At 41.4% G+C, this 17,765-nt stretch overlaps 1 protein-coding gene across 2 annotated transcripts in view; it reads left to right on the top strand.

The window, feature by feature from the left end:
* Positions 1–17,765, top strand: part of LOC137436425 (latent-transforming growth factor beta-binding protein 1) — a 327,003-nt gene that overhangs the window by 241,371 nt on the left and 67,867 nt on the right. For both annotated transcript variants that reach the window (XM_068130197.2, XM_068130206.2), the window contains exons 27-29: positions 2,909–3,076; positions 6,792–6,872; positions 7,794–7,922. In XM_068130197.2, coding sequence (XP_067986298.2) covers positions 2,909–3,076; positions 6,792–6,872; positions 7,794–7,922 — 378 coding nt within the window. The remainder of the gene's footprint in view (positions 1–2,908; positions 3,077–6,791; positions 6,873–7,793; positions 7,923–17,765) is intronic.

Consider the following 17,765-nt stretch of genomic DNA (forward strand, 5'->3'; position numbering starts at 1 on the left):
CTAATAGGTGGTATTGCCCCCTTTGGCAGAAACAACCTCAAGTAGGCGTTTCTCATAACTGTCTACCAGTCTCTGACATCGACCGGGAGAAATTTTTGCCCACTCCTCCATGCAGAATTCTTTCAGCTGTGCGATGTTTGAGGGGTTTCTTGCATGCACAGCTCGTTTCAAATCCCCCCACAACATCTCGATGGGATTTAGATCCGGGCTTTGACTTGGCCATTCCAGAACCCTCAATTTCTTTCTTTTCAGCCATTCCTTGGTGGATTTACTGGTATGTTTAGGGTCATTGTCATGATGCAAGGTCCACCTTCGGTTGAGCTTCAACTTTCCGACAGATGGCCTCACATTATCCTCAAGCACCCTCTGGTACAATGAAGAATTCATAGTGGGTTCTCTGATGGTGAGCTACCCAGGCCCTGATGCAGCAAAGCTGCCCCCAAACCATAATATTTCCACCACCATGCTTTACAGTTGGTATCAGGTTCTTGTGGTCAAATGCTGTCTTTGGTTTTTGGCAAACATGTCTTCTGGTACTGGGACCAAATAGCTCTACCTTTGACTCATCTGTCCAGAGCACATTGTTCCAGAAGTGCTGGTCTTTGCCTCGGTGTTCATTGGCAAACTTTAGTCTTGCTCTGATGTTCTTTCTTGAAGGCAAAGTTTCCTCCTGGCACACCTCCCATGTAGATCAAATTTGTGCAGCCTCTTTCTAATGGTAGACTCGTGCACTTTGACATCAACAGTGGCAAGAGCTACCTGTAGGTCCCGTGATGACATTCTGGGGTTGTTAGAGACTTCTTTCAGCGTCTTGAGGTCTGCTCTCGGGCTGAACTTGCTGGGGCGGCCTGGCCTGAACAAGTTGGCAGTTGTTTGGAATCTTCTCCACTTGTAGATGATCTTCCAGACAGTCGAATGATTGATTTCAAATTGTTTGGAGATCTTTTTTAATCCCTTCCCAGACTCGTAGGCATCTATAACCTTCTTTCTGAAGGCCTCAGCGAGCTCTTTTGATCTCGGCATGGTGACGCCGCACACTTCAACACCAAAGAGCAAACCAAACTAAATGTCTGAGCTTTAAATAAGACAGGTTCCTCCAAGATCCTCTCTAATGAGGTTCTAATCATTTGCACCTGAGCTGGTGCACCTGATTCTAATTTTAGGTATTCGAAGTAGTGATAAATGTAGGGGTGTACTTACTTTTTCCACATGCGGAATTTGCATTTATGTTTATTTAAATTATACAATGGACTACAAAATGTAAATGTTTCATGATATTTGTTATGTTATATCACCTTTATCTATCAATATTGTTGAAATGAAGATCAAATAGCTGTATGTTTAAATATGTTGAAAAAGTCAAAACTTTACATGGGGTGTATTTACTTTTTCAAGTGACTGTATGTAAAGAATACAACTCCCCCAACCTCCCAACACCCCTACCACTTGGAATGTTTTAATTTATCTCCTTGACAATGCAGACAGTCCTGATATAATGAATGACTACAAATAGCATAATAGTGATTTGCATTACGTCTTCACTTGGGGAAACCAGTTAACAACATGATTCTTCACTTCAAAAATGTAATATTTATTGTGCATCATGTAATATTTGCTGCATTAATTTTTCCTCGAGTCACTTTATGGCACATTCTGATGATAAATTTGAGTAAAATAAAAAGGCCCAGGGATACATCCTGCATTACCATAAGTATTGGGACAGCACACCCACATTTGTAATGAGCCCTCACAACCTACATGTACATATTCTTCCCACACTGTAAAACAACAGATGGTTGTTGTGTTGAAAAAGCTTCCAGACCTTACTTCAAGATACGAGGCTTTATTGAAATCGATCCTTGGGCACCCTTCACAATAGACAATAATTGCATCAGTCCTACAAAACAAATAAAGCATTATAAAGCAAAGTCAAGCATTCTAAGATGACATTAGTCATCAATCAATAAGACATTAGTCATGACATTAGTCAAGACATTAGTCATCATCTAAGACAAAGCATTCTAAGACATTAGTCATCAATCCCAGTCAATTCTTACCAAGCAGATCCCACGCTCATCTCTGCATAACTCATTCAGCAGACAAGATACTGACCCTCTCGCTCACCGAGCGTTCGTCCATAAATAGGCATTCGAAATACACCATGCATACAAAGGCACTTCTTCTTCTTCATTTTTGCCACAGTTGTGCATGTGATTGTCCATTTGACTTTTTTTTTTAAAGATGTGCACTATATTTTAAAACTAGGTTGTAATCAAGATCTGATGAAGCAAAGAGTTTACTGATCCTCATTGTAAAATGTTTATTTCGTCCCAAAGGTGTGCGAAATTTCCGTCACATCTCAAAATATTTTTTATTTGTATGCAAAGTCTCAGCGCATGGAAGAGTGAGTGATGTGACACAGCAATGCAGACACGAATAGTATTGCAAGTTTCCGTACAATCAACCTTAGCATCAAATAAATTATTCCGTTTTTGCATTTAAATAATTAATTATTAATTATTCAGAATTTTAGGTAATTCAATTAACATTATTTCAATTATTCATAATTTTAATTAATTATTCAGTTGTTGGTTTGTCGCTGAAGAAAGTCCAGATTGGACCCACTTGCCGCCATCGGACCGAATTTTGGCCAATATAAAGTGCAATACTGCATCATACCACCATTGAATGCTTTGGCCTGATTTGCCAATAATTTATCGTACCTGACCAGTGTTCAACTTCTGCAAGGCCTGTCTTATACCTGATATTTCCTATGTGAAGGCCCAGTGATGCATTTATCCCTTATGTATGTTTTTTTCCTGCCTTTCACTTTTGCCACGTACTTGAGCTATTAAATTTCTTTCATTGTGCTGGCATCATACAAATTGGTTGCTCTGTGCTTTTACAGAAGATCCATCCAAGGAATTTAGGAAAGACTGTTATTATAACCTGCAAGATGATGACAGGTGCAACAATGTGATTGCACAAAATGTCACCTTGCTGGAGTGCTGCTGCACCGTGGGTGCTGGATGGGGAACCGATTGCACCATCGCTATTTGCACTTCTCTTGAGGCCGGTATGCTTGTTTAAGGGTTTGTAGTTTCCATTCTCTCATTTCATCCTTTCCATATTATTTTAAGCGAGGATCTTACTGGATAAAAATGTTGTCTACTGTTGCATCCGGCTGCCTCCCTCTATCCTTGACCTTCTCTATCCTCTTCCAAACCTCCTTATTTTCACCTACAACAGCACATTCATGCCTTCTACACTTTCTCCATCGACCATACCTGGTTTCTATCCCTCGACGACACACCCTTTCCTGATGTCCTTCCCACAACATCTACAGTTCCCCTAAATGTCTCTCCATACTTCTTCCACTCCTCTAAACCTTCCGCTTCTTCACAAAGTTGCTCATACCTGGCACTCACCCTCTCCTTGTACTAAACGGTGACGTTTCCCCATACACTTCCCTCTGCTCTTTACCTCCATCCTTTTCTTCATCCTTAACACAAACACTACAGGTTTCTGCTGGGTGGTAATGTGCTCTCCAACTACTACTGCCTTACAATCCTGAAATCTCCACAACTGTCACTTCCTTACCACCACCAAATCCAGTTCTGTTCTGTGCTGTCCACTCCTGTAGGTAATCTTGTGGCTTTCCCACTTTTGAAAGAATGAACCAGCTATGGACATCCCATTCCTTGCCACCAGCTCCACCAGATATTGACCCTCTCTATTCCTCATTCCCCAACAAAATTTACCAACACATTCTTTACCAAAACATTTTTTGTCATCACCAAAGATCCTGCCTACTCCCAACAAATAATTGTTCTGCATGAGTTAGGAGTTGTATCGGTGAATATTTAGACCACCCAGCAAGTTGGGTGCTTGATAAGAGTCGCAATCCAGACTCCATTATAAGCTCCACCCTCATGCTCCAAAGTCAAAGGGTGGACTTAAATGGAGTCTTTATTGTGATGTCTTTATGGTATTAGATATGTTTGATGTCAAACTGCAGTTAACGGCTCCATTTGTTGGATATGGTTTTATGGCGCTGTATTCACCTGATATAATCTGAGAAGCGTTGCGTAAACCTTGCAAACAGAGCACCTGCAGTGATCTTAGTTTGTGATGGAGTGGAGGAAATGGCATCCACTTTGCATTGTTATGTCTCTTGGGTTTCAGTTTCCTCAGACTCCAATTAATCCCTGCATGATAATACAGTTGTGATCTGAGGAGCGAATATTTCCACTTGAACAAGGTGGCGTATTTGTACATAAGTGGAAAATTGACGGTATACATAGAAAATAAAGTGTTTTCTTCTACAGACTCCTCTCTGGCCTAGCTCCCCCAGCTCTGACTGTGCTCTGTCCCCCAAATATTCCTTCAGAACGCACAAGATCTGACATAAACCCACTTCCGGTGAAACTACCAAAATCAACACTCTCTGCTCACCTTCACTCTTTCATTCATCTTTTCCCACCTCTGGTACAAACTACCACACTCTCTTTAATCCCACTCTTCCTTCCAGATCTCTAAAACAGCTGTTCACCACCATCTCTAATATCTTCCCCCATCCAAAACCTTGATCTTATCTACCCCCGTTAATACACCCCAAATCCACCTCTTTCAATCTCCGACTTCATTCCTGAAATTCCTAGTAGTGTTCATTTGCTTTATACCGTGTACCCCTCCGGCCCCCCACCGCCCCCCTCCAGCCCTCTGCCTTCCACAGATCTACTGACCTCCCTGTTCTCTCCTGTTGTTGTGCTTGTGTGCTTCCCTCTATCTCCCCCTCTTGTCTCCCGCTCCCTTTATTGCATTTTTTATGTATCCGTGCATGTTTTTGTGTTCAATGTGTTAGCTCTTACACGAGCCTCGACTCTGTATCCAAAAAACAAACAAAACAAAAGGCCAATTATAATGATGGCTGTTAAAGATGGAATAATCAACATACTTATTAATAATTGTTGAAAATGAGAGGGTTTGATAACCTACATGATAAGAAGATGTTTAAATCCAAATCCTTTCATTTCTCAAAGTAAAATTTTAAGATTACTTTTCGATTCAGTCAGGCTGTATCGCCTTCAGCCTCCATTTCCTTTTACCCATCGAATTCTGGCAGAAAAAAAAAAAAATCTTATGTAGACTCGGAAAATCCAACTTCCACGAACAACAAGCATTCCGATCACACAGACCTTTTGATTTTTTTTTTACGGCGAAGCCCATAGGGCAAAACCGTCTTGAACAGTGTTTGTCCATCCGTATGTCCCCTCAAACGTATAACAATCAGAGCTGAGGATCTGGTCACGTGACAGGGTGATGTGATTACATCCAATGTCATTACAGCGGTACGGCGGCTGACTCCGCACACCGCAATTTTAATTCCAATTTCGTTCAGGACGAACATATCGTCGAACCTGCCATATATCACAATCGCCATGCTCTACCTTTAAGTTTTTCATTCAGTGTGAAACACAAACAAACCGATTGTTAAAATGACCATCAAATATCCAAAGCATCAGCCTTACGGGTCTTCCAACATTACGGTACGTATAGGCCTTAGGCTTCATGCCTCACCTTCGGACTGCTTCAGACAAATTAAGCCCAGGTTTATTAATACAGTAGTGTATCGTTTCAGTCGTATCAGTTTCGTAATAATAATAATAATAATAATAATAATAATAATAATATAGTAAATATAACCATAACACTTTAATCCCAATGTTGTGAATGGAAAGTTAATGGATTGAAGTGGTGTATGTTTTTTTTAATAGTAATATCATTTTCGTAATAATGATGACGTAATGTTAATATTATAATAAATGTAATTGTAACACTAATCCCTTCAGAGTGACTGCAAAGTTACTAGAGGTTAAAATATATCATCTTCTACATATAGCGGCAGTTTTGCGTCACGCTACGTCATTACGTCTATCTCCAACTAAAGTATCAAACAAGCCCGGCTACGCTGCTGTTTTTCTTTTTTTTGGAAAACTTAATGCTATTCTAAATAATTTGGAATAAAATCTCTGTGTTGTTAATAATGCTTTACAAAAGTTGTGCTCCACACAATTTCAGTATGCAAAGTGAAGAAACCAAAGAGTCGGCCTTGTCAGTTGATGCAACTATATACTGTGCACTGTCTAATTTTGCAATAATGTTGTGAAAACCAAAAGCACCTGTCAATGCTACCAACAAAAGCGAAAGACTTCGTCAGCCATCTTGTAGACAATATTATCTTAAAATGCCAGGCAACTGCTCACATTATTATTGAAGAGGTCTTTGTTCTTTTTCTGTATTCAAATAGCACAGCTGCACTAAATTACAGTGTACACCCCAGCTGGAGGGAAGTTGGTCTTGCCATAAGTGCTTGGATGCTTTTCCTGGATCACTAGCTGTTTGCTTGTTTTAAAGGGAAGAGCTCAGGAGGAGAACTCAATGGTCAAACTGAAATGGCATTTAGATACACGTGACATCATGTGTCCGCTAATGCTCCCCAGTCACTCGCAGATGTTGTTCATATGCCGCTTACTGTCCAATGGGAAGGATTGATAGTGGCATTAACCAGACCATTTCTGAATGCATTGGATTTTGTCGAAACCCCCTCAACGTATAAAGATGGTTTGCATTCTGTAAGAAAATTGTTTGCATGACATTTGGATGAAAGAGCCTCTGATTCTTTCTTGTGCATGCACTGATAATTATTACACACGAAGAAGCTGTATGTCTGTGCACACAAATGTACAAACAATTTCAGTCTGTGCTTTGGTTGTCTTTGTCTGTTGCAGAACAACTTAGTCCATTGTGTCCCAAGGGTCAAGGTTTTATACCCACTCTGCATGCCGGGCTGGATGGTCTGCTTTATGAAGGTGATATTAAACCTAGGCCTACTTAACCACAATAAACTCACTTTAATATCTATTTGATAAAATACATGTGGAAAGATCAATTTTATTCCTTGGAGCTAAATCAGACGAATTTTCATGTTTACCTTAGGCCATATATGCATTATATGCACATTTAGGTAAAAGGGGGAGTTGAGATAAAAGGAAGGAGGCATGAGAGGAGAGAAGATGGAGAGTAGGGAACTGGGAGAGAATAAGAAAAATTGGAAAGGGTAGAGGAGAGAGGGTATGATGGAAAATTGGGGAAATCAGAGGGGAAGGGGATTTGGACAAAATCACACCATCGTTTGCATATTATATAGATGAGGCCTTGCATATGAAGTTTTGCATCAGGTGAGAGACCTAAGGTATTGTCTTACTCCCACCCAGCTTATTCCAGAAGATGTGTGGAAGTCATTGTAAATAGAAGACAGTTGGTTGTGGTATTTCGATAAATTCCATCATCTTAAAGTATACGTCAACAAATGAACAGACAAGGTTTCTTTATCTGTAAAATCTGGAGTGTTGAGCAGAGTGGCCAACCAAAATAAAGGAGTTGCTCTTATGGCTGAGAAAGCCAGACATAGTGAGAGAGGATGGAAGTGAGACCAGAAGTTTGAGGAAGGAGGGAGATGGATAGAAAGAGGAAGCGGAGAGGAGGAGGGAAGGGCAGGGGAAGTGGGGAGAACTTAGAGAGAGAAAGAGAGAACACCATTTATCAACAAAGTTCTTCTTCAGACAGATTACTACAAAACATGAAAGTATGGAGATGGTTAAGAGCAAGCATTTTGTTGTTTGGTTGTTTGATTCAGTTTAAAGGTATTTAATGAATATTAAAGCCTCAGGAGTTGTGTTGAAACACCTGACAGAACTGATGTTCGACACCCAATGCATTTTGCGTTTTAGATGCTGATGAGTGCACCATGTTTCAAGGACGACTTTGTAAAAACGGCCAATGCAGGAACACACGACCTGGGTTTCACTGCGTGTGTCGGCCTGGCTTCGCTTATGATCCTACAAGTCTGCAATGCATTGGTACGGCATCCGCAGCCACTCTTCGCAGATATCATTTTAAGGCCAAGCCTTTCAAATGCTGCAAACAACAAGCATTGCGTTTTCTTATTCTTGTAAATTCAAGAATTCCTAAATTTGATCATTATGAATTGTTTACATTACATCTTTGTATAAAAAAAAAATGCCCAATTCACAAAGGCCAATTATTCCACATGGGGCAAGATACTCATCCACTTTCTTTCTCTTTCTTTCTCTTCTCTTTCCCTTTCTTTCTTCCTTGCTTTCTCTCTATCTCTTTCTCTCTCTCTCTCCCTCTCCCTCTCTCTCTCTTCTCTCCTTCCCTTCCTATCTCCCTCACGCACAAACACACACAAACCATAAATCTCACACATCTGCAGCATCAATACTGCTCACACTCAGTGTACGCGCAATGGTTCTGTTGTAAGCGGCACGCAATTTGTTCCTCGCATTTTAAAACTGTGCCTTGTACTTGGTTATTCGGTATGTGCGGAACCCTTTTGTTTGTCACGGGTCACAGCAAAATCACTTCTATTCTGTTGAATATGATGGAATTGTGTGGAGGCAATGACTGTGCGTAGTGAATCAACCAATATGGGCGACAAGTAGTGCAAACATGGCAGCATGTGAAGAGCTATGCTTTCTTCTCCCCTCTCTTCTTCTCTTTTTTTTGACAAGTACAGCATGCGATTTGCTTTGGTCGTGCGCTCAACTTCAATGAAATTTGTTGGCAAGAGAGTTGCATTGATGGCGTTCCCGCCTCTGAGTTTTAGCAACTCAATTCAAACCTAACATAACCTTTCCGACTGCAGCCTTGCGCACGTAGCATTGTGGGCTCACTATCTTTTGATGGGTTTATTGAGCCAACTGTGCTACAATTTCTGCTTCTAATCAATTGTGAATGAAAGAAAACAATCCTATAATATAATTGGTGCAAGAGTCGGCCTTTATCTCACTCAGCTGTAGTAAGCACCTATATTAAATTGTAGAGTAAATATACTGCATAATAAGAACTCAACAAACAATTAATAAATTGGATTATTTGCCATTGTGCAGTAGAGATGGTCTCAGTAGAAGCTCAGAGTAGTAATTTCTCCAGGGTACTGGAACTTAATGGCCTACTCTTTTTAAAGCCACCGTGAGATATTTAACATTTAAAAAGGAGTATTCACAGACGAGACCGCCAGCTGTTCTTCACACGGAAAGGATGGCAGAATCTAGGTGATGCACATGTCGTGCTCGTGGAGCACCTGCCTGACACTTTTTGATCAGATCCTAATTCACCAGGAATGTAACCCAAACTGGACAATTCAAACCTTGAGTTTGCTTTCCTGCTGTCAGTCCCTTGTGCCAGTTGCATTATAAAAAATGAATTATTTCCTGTCGATTGAGCATCAAGTTGACTACTTCATCCAGTTAGCATATTATCTTTGTTATTGAAATGAAACTTTCCTTAGATTCCAGGAAGGCACATCTGACCAAAGACAACCAAAATATCATTCCAAAAAACTGGCACCAAGTGTGTGTTTACTCTCAGGAGGGCCAGAAAACAACATCTGGCCAACCTCAGCGCTGAACTTTCAAACTCATCCCTTTCCTTAAGGGTGTAGTACTGGTGAACAGGTGATTTTTTTTTTTTTAGCTGAACAGTTTCCTTATAGTCTTATAAACAAGAATTATGCTATTAGAGGTCATAGAAGTACCCCTAAATATTGAAAAATTCAAATTTCAATTCAATTCAATATAATATTTTGCATTTTGCATGCATGAAATTTGTTATAACTTTAATTTGCATCATTCTTTTGGGCTGAAATTTGGACAGGATATTCAGAATATCACTTTCTTTAAAATGGTGAAGGCTTTTGTTTATAGGAGTAGCCATTGTGGATTTATTGAAGGACAACCAAGTTTTATCTGGTAATTGGCATAATTAGCTAATTAGTGAACATTTGACATAATTTCACAAAATCCTCTCATCAGGTAGTAGAGTAACACATGTATAATACATGTACCAAGTTTTGTGTGAAAAGAATGATAGGTGACATAGAAGATAGAAGTAGAAATGTGTTCTTTGTTTTTCCTTGTTTTTTTATTGACGGTCTAATTTATGCAAATTATATGCATGTAATATGACAAAGAAGCGTTGAAACTGGTCTGAGTTAAAGCCAAGATTATATCTTTCTAGAAAAACTGAAAATTAGATATTAACTTGACTTTGTTTTTGTGTAAAGGCCTCTAAAAGGTACCTATGTAGTTTCTCAATTTTTCACCAGTACTACACCCTTAAAGTCCTGGTGGTGCTTTGTTAAGTCTATCTCTGGAGTATACTCTCCCTCTATCCCTTCCCTCACTTAAAATGGCACTATAGCCAACTCTACCCATTAAAAGGACAAATGCCTCAATTCTGTATTTGATTCCAAATATTGTGTGCCCAACCAATCCAAATATGGCCTCCCCAACCAATCCAAATATTGCATCCCCAACAAATCCAAATATGGCGTCCCTAACCAATCCAAATATTTCATCACCAACCAATCCAAATATTGCGTCCACAACCAACCCAAATATTGCGTTCCCAACCAATCCAGATATTGCGTCCCCAACCAATCCAAATATTGGGTCCCCAACCAATCCAAATATTGCGTCCCCAACCAATCCAAATATTGCATCCCCAACCAATCCAAATATTGCATCCCCAACCAATCCAAATATTGTGTCCCCAACCAATCCAAATATTGCATCCCCAACCAAACCAAATATTGCATCCACATTCAATCAAAATATTGTATCCCCAACCAATCCAAATAGTGCGTCCTCAACCAATCCAAATATTGCGTCATCAACCAATCCATATATTGCGTCCCCAAGTATTCCAAATATTACGTCCCCAACCAATCCAAATATTGCGTCCTCAACCAATCCAAATATTGCGTCCCCAACCAATCCAAATATTGCATCCCCAACCAATCCAAATATTGCTTCCCCAACCAATCCAAATATTGCGTCGCCTACCAATCCTAATATTGCGTCCCCAACAAATCCAAATATTGCGTCCCCAACCAATCAAAATATTGCTTCCCCAACCAATCAAAATATTGCATCCCCAACCAATCAAAATATTGCGTCCCCAATCAATCCAAAATATTGCGTCCTCAACCAATCCATATATTGCGTCCCCAATTAATTCAAATATTGCATCCCCAACCAATCCAAATATTGCATCCCCAACCAATCCAAATATTGCTTCCCCAACCAATCAAAATATTGCGTCCCCAACCAATCAAAATATTGCGTCCCGAAATAATCCAAATATTGCGTCCCCAACCAATCCAAATATTGCTTCCCCAACCAATCAAAATATTGCGTCCCCAACCAATCCAAATATTGCGTCCCCAACCAATCCAAATATTGTGTCCCCAACCAATTCAAATATTGTGTCCCCAACCAATCCAAATATTGCTTCCCCAACCAATCCAAATATTGCGTCGCCTACCAATCCAAATATTGCGTCCCCAACCAATCCCAATATTGTGTCCCCAACCAATCCAAATATTGCTTCCCCAACCAATCCAAATATTGCGTCACCTACCAATACTAATATTGCGTCCCCAACCAATCCAAATATTGTGTACCCCAACCAATCCAAATATTGCGTCCCCACCCAATCCAAATATTGCGTCCCCAAACAATACAAATATTGCGTCCCCAACCAATCCAAATATTGCATCCCCAAACAATCCAAATATTTCGTCCCCAACCAATCCAAATTTTGTGTACCCCAACCAATCCAAATATTGTGTACCCCAACCAATCCAAATATTGCGTCCCCAACTATTCCAAATATTACGTCCCAACCAATCCAAATATTGCATCCCCAGCCAATCCAAATATTGTGTCCCCAATTAATCGCTCCCTTTATCCACCCGATACAGTCATACCCAAATACTCCTGGATTGTGTCTTTCTCACCTGAGAAGGTGGTGAGGTTTCTGTCAACCCATGACTCTGATACTGACACTATCCATGAGGACATGAGCTTGCATGTCTTTAAAACCTGCTCTGCTGGTCTTGCACATCCCCTTGTTGCTCTTCTCACCCTATAGTTTGTCCGAGGTCATCTCGCATTATTTTGCTTTGAAGTCATCCAACATCACTGCATTACATAAGCATGGTGCAAAAAGAGATCCTCTTCTCTACAAACACATCAACTTACTTCCACTCATCACCAAGGTCATGCAATCCATCATCACAGTTGACACCAAATCATTCCTTTTTTCCAATGGCCTCATCTTAAACAATCAGTTTGGATTCTAACTCTACCTTGGACATGCCCATGCTTCTACTGTCCCAAAAATGAGTGGAAGCCCTCAATCTCAGATATGAGATCAGGGCCATCTCTCAAAATATACAGTACCCTTCACAAGTATTGGAACAGTGAGGTCAAATTTGTTATTATTGCTATATACTCGAGGAATTTGGATTGGAGATCAAAAGACGAATACGATGTAAGAAAGAGTACAGAAGGCCAGCTTTTATTTCATGGTATTTCTATGAATACATGTTTTAACATCGTAGAACAATAGCACTTTTTATGTTCAGTCCCCCCCATTTTAGGTACTTTATTTTCGCTGGTGTATCGGCCTTATGTGGATATGAGGGGTCACTCACTGAAACAAAAAAACGCAATGCACTCGTCTGGATGTCAAGAAATATGTATACATCTGCGTTGAAAACGTAGTGGACGAGTAGCATAAACTACCAGACACTGCAGTAATCACCACAGTCGATACTATTATTTAACAAAAGCTATCAAAGAAAATGAGTTCATAATGGGATACAAATATAGGTAAAATTATAACTTCTACATATGTATGCCTTTTTTGATACAATACATAATGACAACAGGTGTCTTCAATGAGAGATGCAAATCACACATTGGTTTGACAATCCAATAACAATCGTGATACCCTCTGGCTTTGCCCAAAACCCTATTTCAACTCAACAGTGTGATTTACTTAGATTGTAATTGTTTTATCTACCCTCGTGGTTTTATCAGCAGGGAAAGGCATTTGGAATAATTCTCTACGTTAACAAACTTTCATCAGAGTAAAGGAAATTGCTATCACGTGCTTTTTGCAGAACCTTTATGGACATATTTTAGGCAATTCTTTTCGAAATAGATGAATTGAATTTGGACGTGGGATTTTAACCTGTGCCCCTGAGTCTGTGCCAAGTACTCAGAGCTATTTGGGTTATAAATGCCTTCCAATAATTAGATATAGGAGTGCTAAGTATACATTTTCAACTTGTAAACAACAGCAAACCCTAACTATTAGATAATTTGTGTTAAAGAATGTGAAAATTTTGTGCAAGCATTTCAACCATCCATTTATGACATACGACATTTTGACCTCCTCCTCGATCCTTCCTTTACATAAGTCTCCATGTATGCACTAGTCCAAAGCCCCTCTTCACCCCCTCCCCCGCTCCATATGAAGCACACATTGTAATTTTATGTCACGATTTGATATCACACTGCCAGAGCATCTGCAGTACCATTAAAGCTTGGATCAAACGCAAAGTTTGAACTTCGTAATGAAAGACCACAAATGGTTTTCCAGTTATTCATCTTGACAGTGTCTCCCTTCTTCACAGACAGTCCAATGTGCTCTGATACAAGATGTGTGTTGTATCCTTAGTATTTGAATGGGACATATGGCATGCTGGTTAGACAGGCATGAAAATTGTCATTTCTTTCACCTGCATTTCCTTGTATTTTCATGCATGCCGTGGCCACAGGTAAGTTAGTAAGTTAGTTATCCAGCGCACACCAAGCGAAAAGCAGGGTTAAGCCATTGGTTCACTTTGTCTGTCTTTCTGTCTGTCTTTCTGTCTGTCTGTTTACTGAAACATAGTGAGAACTTAATTTCAATTAAATGTTTTACTTTGAATATAAATCGGAATACTAATCGGAAAACGAACCTGTAGTATAGCAGTACATTGGCTTTGAAATTGTAACGATTGCGCATGCGTAGAGAGGTGTGAGATAACTTTTTTTTTAAACTCTGTCTGTCATGTGACAGTCAAACAAAATTGAAAATCATTCCAAACAGGAAACTTACTATTTTAAGGATGTCATAAAGGACACAAACAACAGGCACAAATAACTAATGTAACATGTTAGATAAGGTGGTATAACAGACATGGCATCAATGTTGGTAAACCTCAGGGGAAATTTTTTTTTAAAATAAAATATTATATATACACTACATGACCAAAAGTATGCGGACACCCCTTCTAATTATTGGATTCGACTATTTCAGCCACTTCCATTGCTGACAGGTATATATAATCAAGCACACAGCCATGCAATCTCCATAGACAAACATTGGCAGTAGAATGGGCCGTACTGAAGAACTCAGTTACTTTCAACGTGGCACCGTCATAGGATGCCACCTTTTGAACAAGTTGGTTCGTCAAATTTCTGCCCTGCTAGAGCTGCTCTGGTCAACAGACCAGAGTTATTGGGAAGTTATTGGGAAGTGGAAACGTCTCAGAGCAACAACAGCTCAGCCACGAAGTGGTAGGCCATATAAGGTCACAGAACGGGACCGCCGAGTGCTGAAGTGCAAAGCGCGTAAAAATTGTCTGTCCTCAGTTTCAACACTCACTATAGAGTTCCAAACTGCCTATGGAAGCAACGTAAGCACAACAACTGTTCGTCGGGAGCTTCATGAAATGGGTTTCCATGGCCGAGCAGCCGCACACAAGCCTAAGATCACCATGCACAATGCCAAGCATCGGCTGGAGTGGTGTAAAGCTCGCCGACATTGGACTCTGGAGCAGTGGAAACGCGTTCTCTAGAGTGATGAATCATGCTTCAACATCTGGCAATCCGACGGAAGAATCTGGGTTTGGCGGATGCCAGGAGAACGATACCTGCCCGAATGCATAGTGCAAACTGTAAAGTTTAGTGGAGGAGGAATAATGGTCTGAGGTTGTTTTTCATGGTTCAAGCTAGGCCACTTGGTTCCAGTGAAGGGAAATCTTAACTCTATAGCATACATTGACATTCTAGACGATTGTGTGCTTCCAACTTTGTGGCAACAGTTTGGGGAAGGCCCTTTCCTGTTTCAGCATAACAATGCCCCCATGCACAAAGCGAGGTCCATACAGAAATGGTTTGTTGAGATCGGTGTGGAAGAACTTGACTGGCCTGCACAGAGCCCTGACCTCAACCTCATCAAATACATTTGGGATTAATTGGAACGCAGACTGCGAGCCAGGCCGAATCACCCAACATCAGTGCCCGACCTCACTAATGCTCTTGTGGCTGAATGGAAGCAATTCTCCGCAGCAATGTTTCAACATCTAGTGGAAAGCCTTCCCAGAAGAGTGGAGGCTGTTATAGCAGCAAAGGGGGGACCAAGTCTATATTAATGCCCATGATTTTGGAATGAGATGTGTGATATTCGGGTGTCCACATACTTTTGGTCATGTAGGGTGTGTATGTATGTATATATATATATATATATATATATATATATATATATATATATATATATATATATATATATATATATATTGTTGCGGATCTCCCGAAGCCCATTCCTGTTAGAAAGGGGGGGGGGGGGTTAAACCCCTTTTCCCCCCCTGGGTCTTCGGGTCGGCGAGGCCGAATCGCCACTTCCGGGCAAACGTGAAAAGGGTATTGGGACAAATTCGCATGTACCTTTAACCCACGCTGCCACGAAAGCGGGGATCGAACCTCGCACAAGCCACGCTTAATCGAGTACGCCGAGCGGTATGCATATCATGTGACTCGTGCCGTTACTTTCTATGGAACCCGAATCGAGCGGTTCTATTCGTACCATGTGAAGCGAATTGATGGAAGGGACAGGAACGGTCAAATCAGAGGAAGAACACGATTTATTTACACTGGACAATGATTCAGAATGAAGGAAAGGGGACATAGAGCAGAAGCTTAACCAGTTTAACTTATCCCCAGAGACAGGGCCCACTCACGCACACGGGGAAAAGAAGAGAAGAATGTTCACGCGCCAAGCGTGCTTCGCCATCGGTCGCTCTGGGGCAGCTCGCCCGGCCCGGCTCTCCGATGTTCATGGCACGTATGCAGACAAAGGCAGGCAGGAGGAAATCGCGCGTCTGTGGCGTCGGGTCGTCCTCTCGGGTCGTCCTCTCGAGCGCGCAATTAATACAGCGCAGAGCGCAGGGCACGGGGAAAGTTCGTGTACAATAGGCAATTCAATTCGCTCGTTCTGCAGCTCCACTCGCATTCTCATGCTCAACCCAACTCACTCTCAGGGAACTGTAACTCGTCTCACAGGGAACTGTAACTCAGCACACGACTCTGACTCATCTCCCGTCTCTCTCCTCAACTGCGAACTGACGACTCATCTCGTACTCATCTCAACTCAACTTCTCACCTCTTCTCAACTGTTCTGCCGTCAACTGAACTCACCAGACTGTTCTGAGGTGGGGGGACTCGGAGCAGGGTTTTATGGCTCTGCCCGGCCCGACTTGAATGTTCCAAACCCCGCCTCTGGTCGTCGTGGTTAGCCACTCCCCTCGAGCCCTGATTGGCAGCTCGTGCTTACCGATCACTCCTCCTGCAGCGCCTCCCTTCGGCCTCGGTAGACTTGTTCAGGCCTGCCGCGTGGCATTTCAGCGCCAAAAGAACACCTAAGCTCACTGGCCTACTCAATGCAAAACTAAACACAGGAAAGGACTACGCTTACATTCACTAAGAAATAACTGAACTATCACGAGGCTTCATGTTGTGGTGCGTCTACCTATGAGGGGGAATTAACCTTTTTTCCAAAACCACAACAATATATATATATATATACACAGACATACCTCGTTTAACGCTTAGGATGCGTTCCTAGAAGTGTGAGTGCTAACCAAATCAGCTTTATGCGGGGCCATTATAACATGACAGATATGGAGATGCGTTTTCCTGACAGCGTCATTTCTTTATAAATAAAAATAATAATTTGTTAATACCTACGTAAAATAACATCAGCAAGTCATACGTATACTGCATTAATACTCACTAGTGAATTTTGTCAGAGCTTGGATTATGTTTACGATGAGGTGGGAAGAGCTACTGTTGGGAAGATGGGCCAGGCCATAGCTCATCCTCCTGCAAAACTGTAGATCCCTTGTTGAAGTAAGCATCCAGCATTGACTGACTTGCCCAGAGCTTCTACTCCCAGAGCATTTATCTGTAGCTGGAAACTGCGTCGAGCAAATTTCTGCTGACTTTTGTGCTGCGGTTCCAATCCAGGTCATTTTCAGAGAAGACATAAATTACCTCGTTCACCTTCGTGAGGCCCTCATTCAAAACGGCTGTGGTGAGGTTTCACTGAGGTTTCACCTCATCTGCACCAACGTCCTCGGCCTCTCCTGTAGCACGCTGTTCTTCCATCTCCAGCAGTTCCTCATTTGTTAGGCTATTCCCATGTAAATGCAGTAGCTCATCCACATCATCGATGTCGACTTTGTCCAGTCCAACAAGGTTGGCTGCCCAGACGATGACGCTGGTGAAGGACTGCACCAACAGCTCGAATCCCATGAAGTTCTTGCATGCCTCCGGCCGTACCTTCTGCCATACAGCATTCATGCAGGTGTTGGTGACTTTCTCCCAGGCAGTGCTGATGTTTCCTTTGGCCTTCATAATGTTGAACGACCTCCAGAAGTCCCTACTTGACTGTTCATTGGGACCACCTGTTGCCTCAACAAGGTGCCTGAAGGTCCGTCTCAGGTCGTATGCCTTAAATTAGTTATAACCCCCGGTTTATCAGTTGCAAAAGGGAAGTCGTGT

This window comes from Myxine glutinosa, chromosome 1 (assembly GCF_964187855.1).
Source record: "Myxine glutinosa chromosome 1, kmMyxGlut1.1, whole genome shotgun sequence".
Lineage (NCBI taxonomy): Eukaryota > Metazoa > Chordata > Myxini > Myxiniformes > Myxinidae > Myxine > Myxine glutinosa.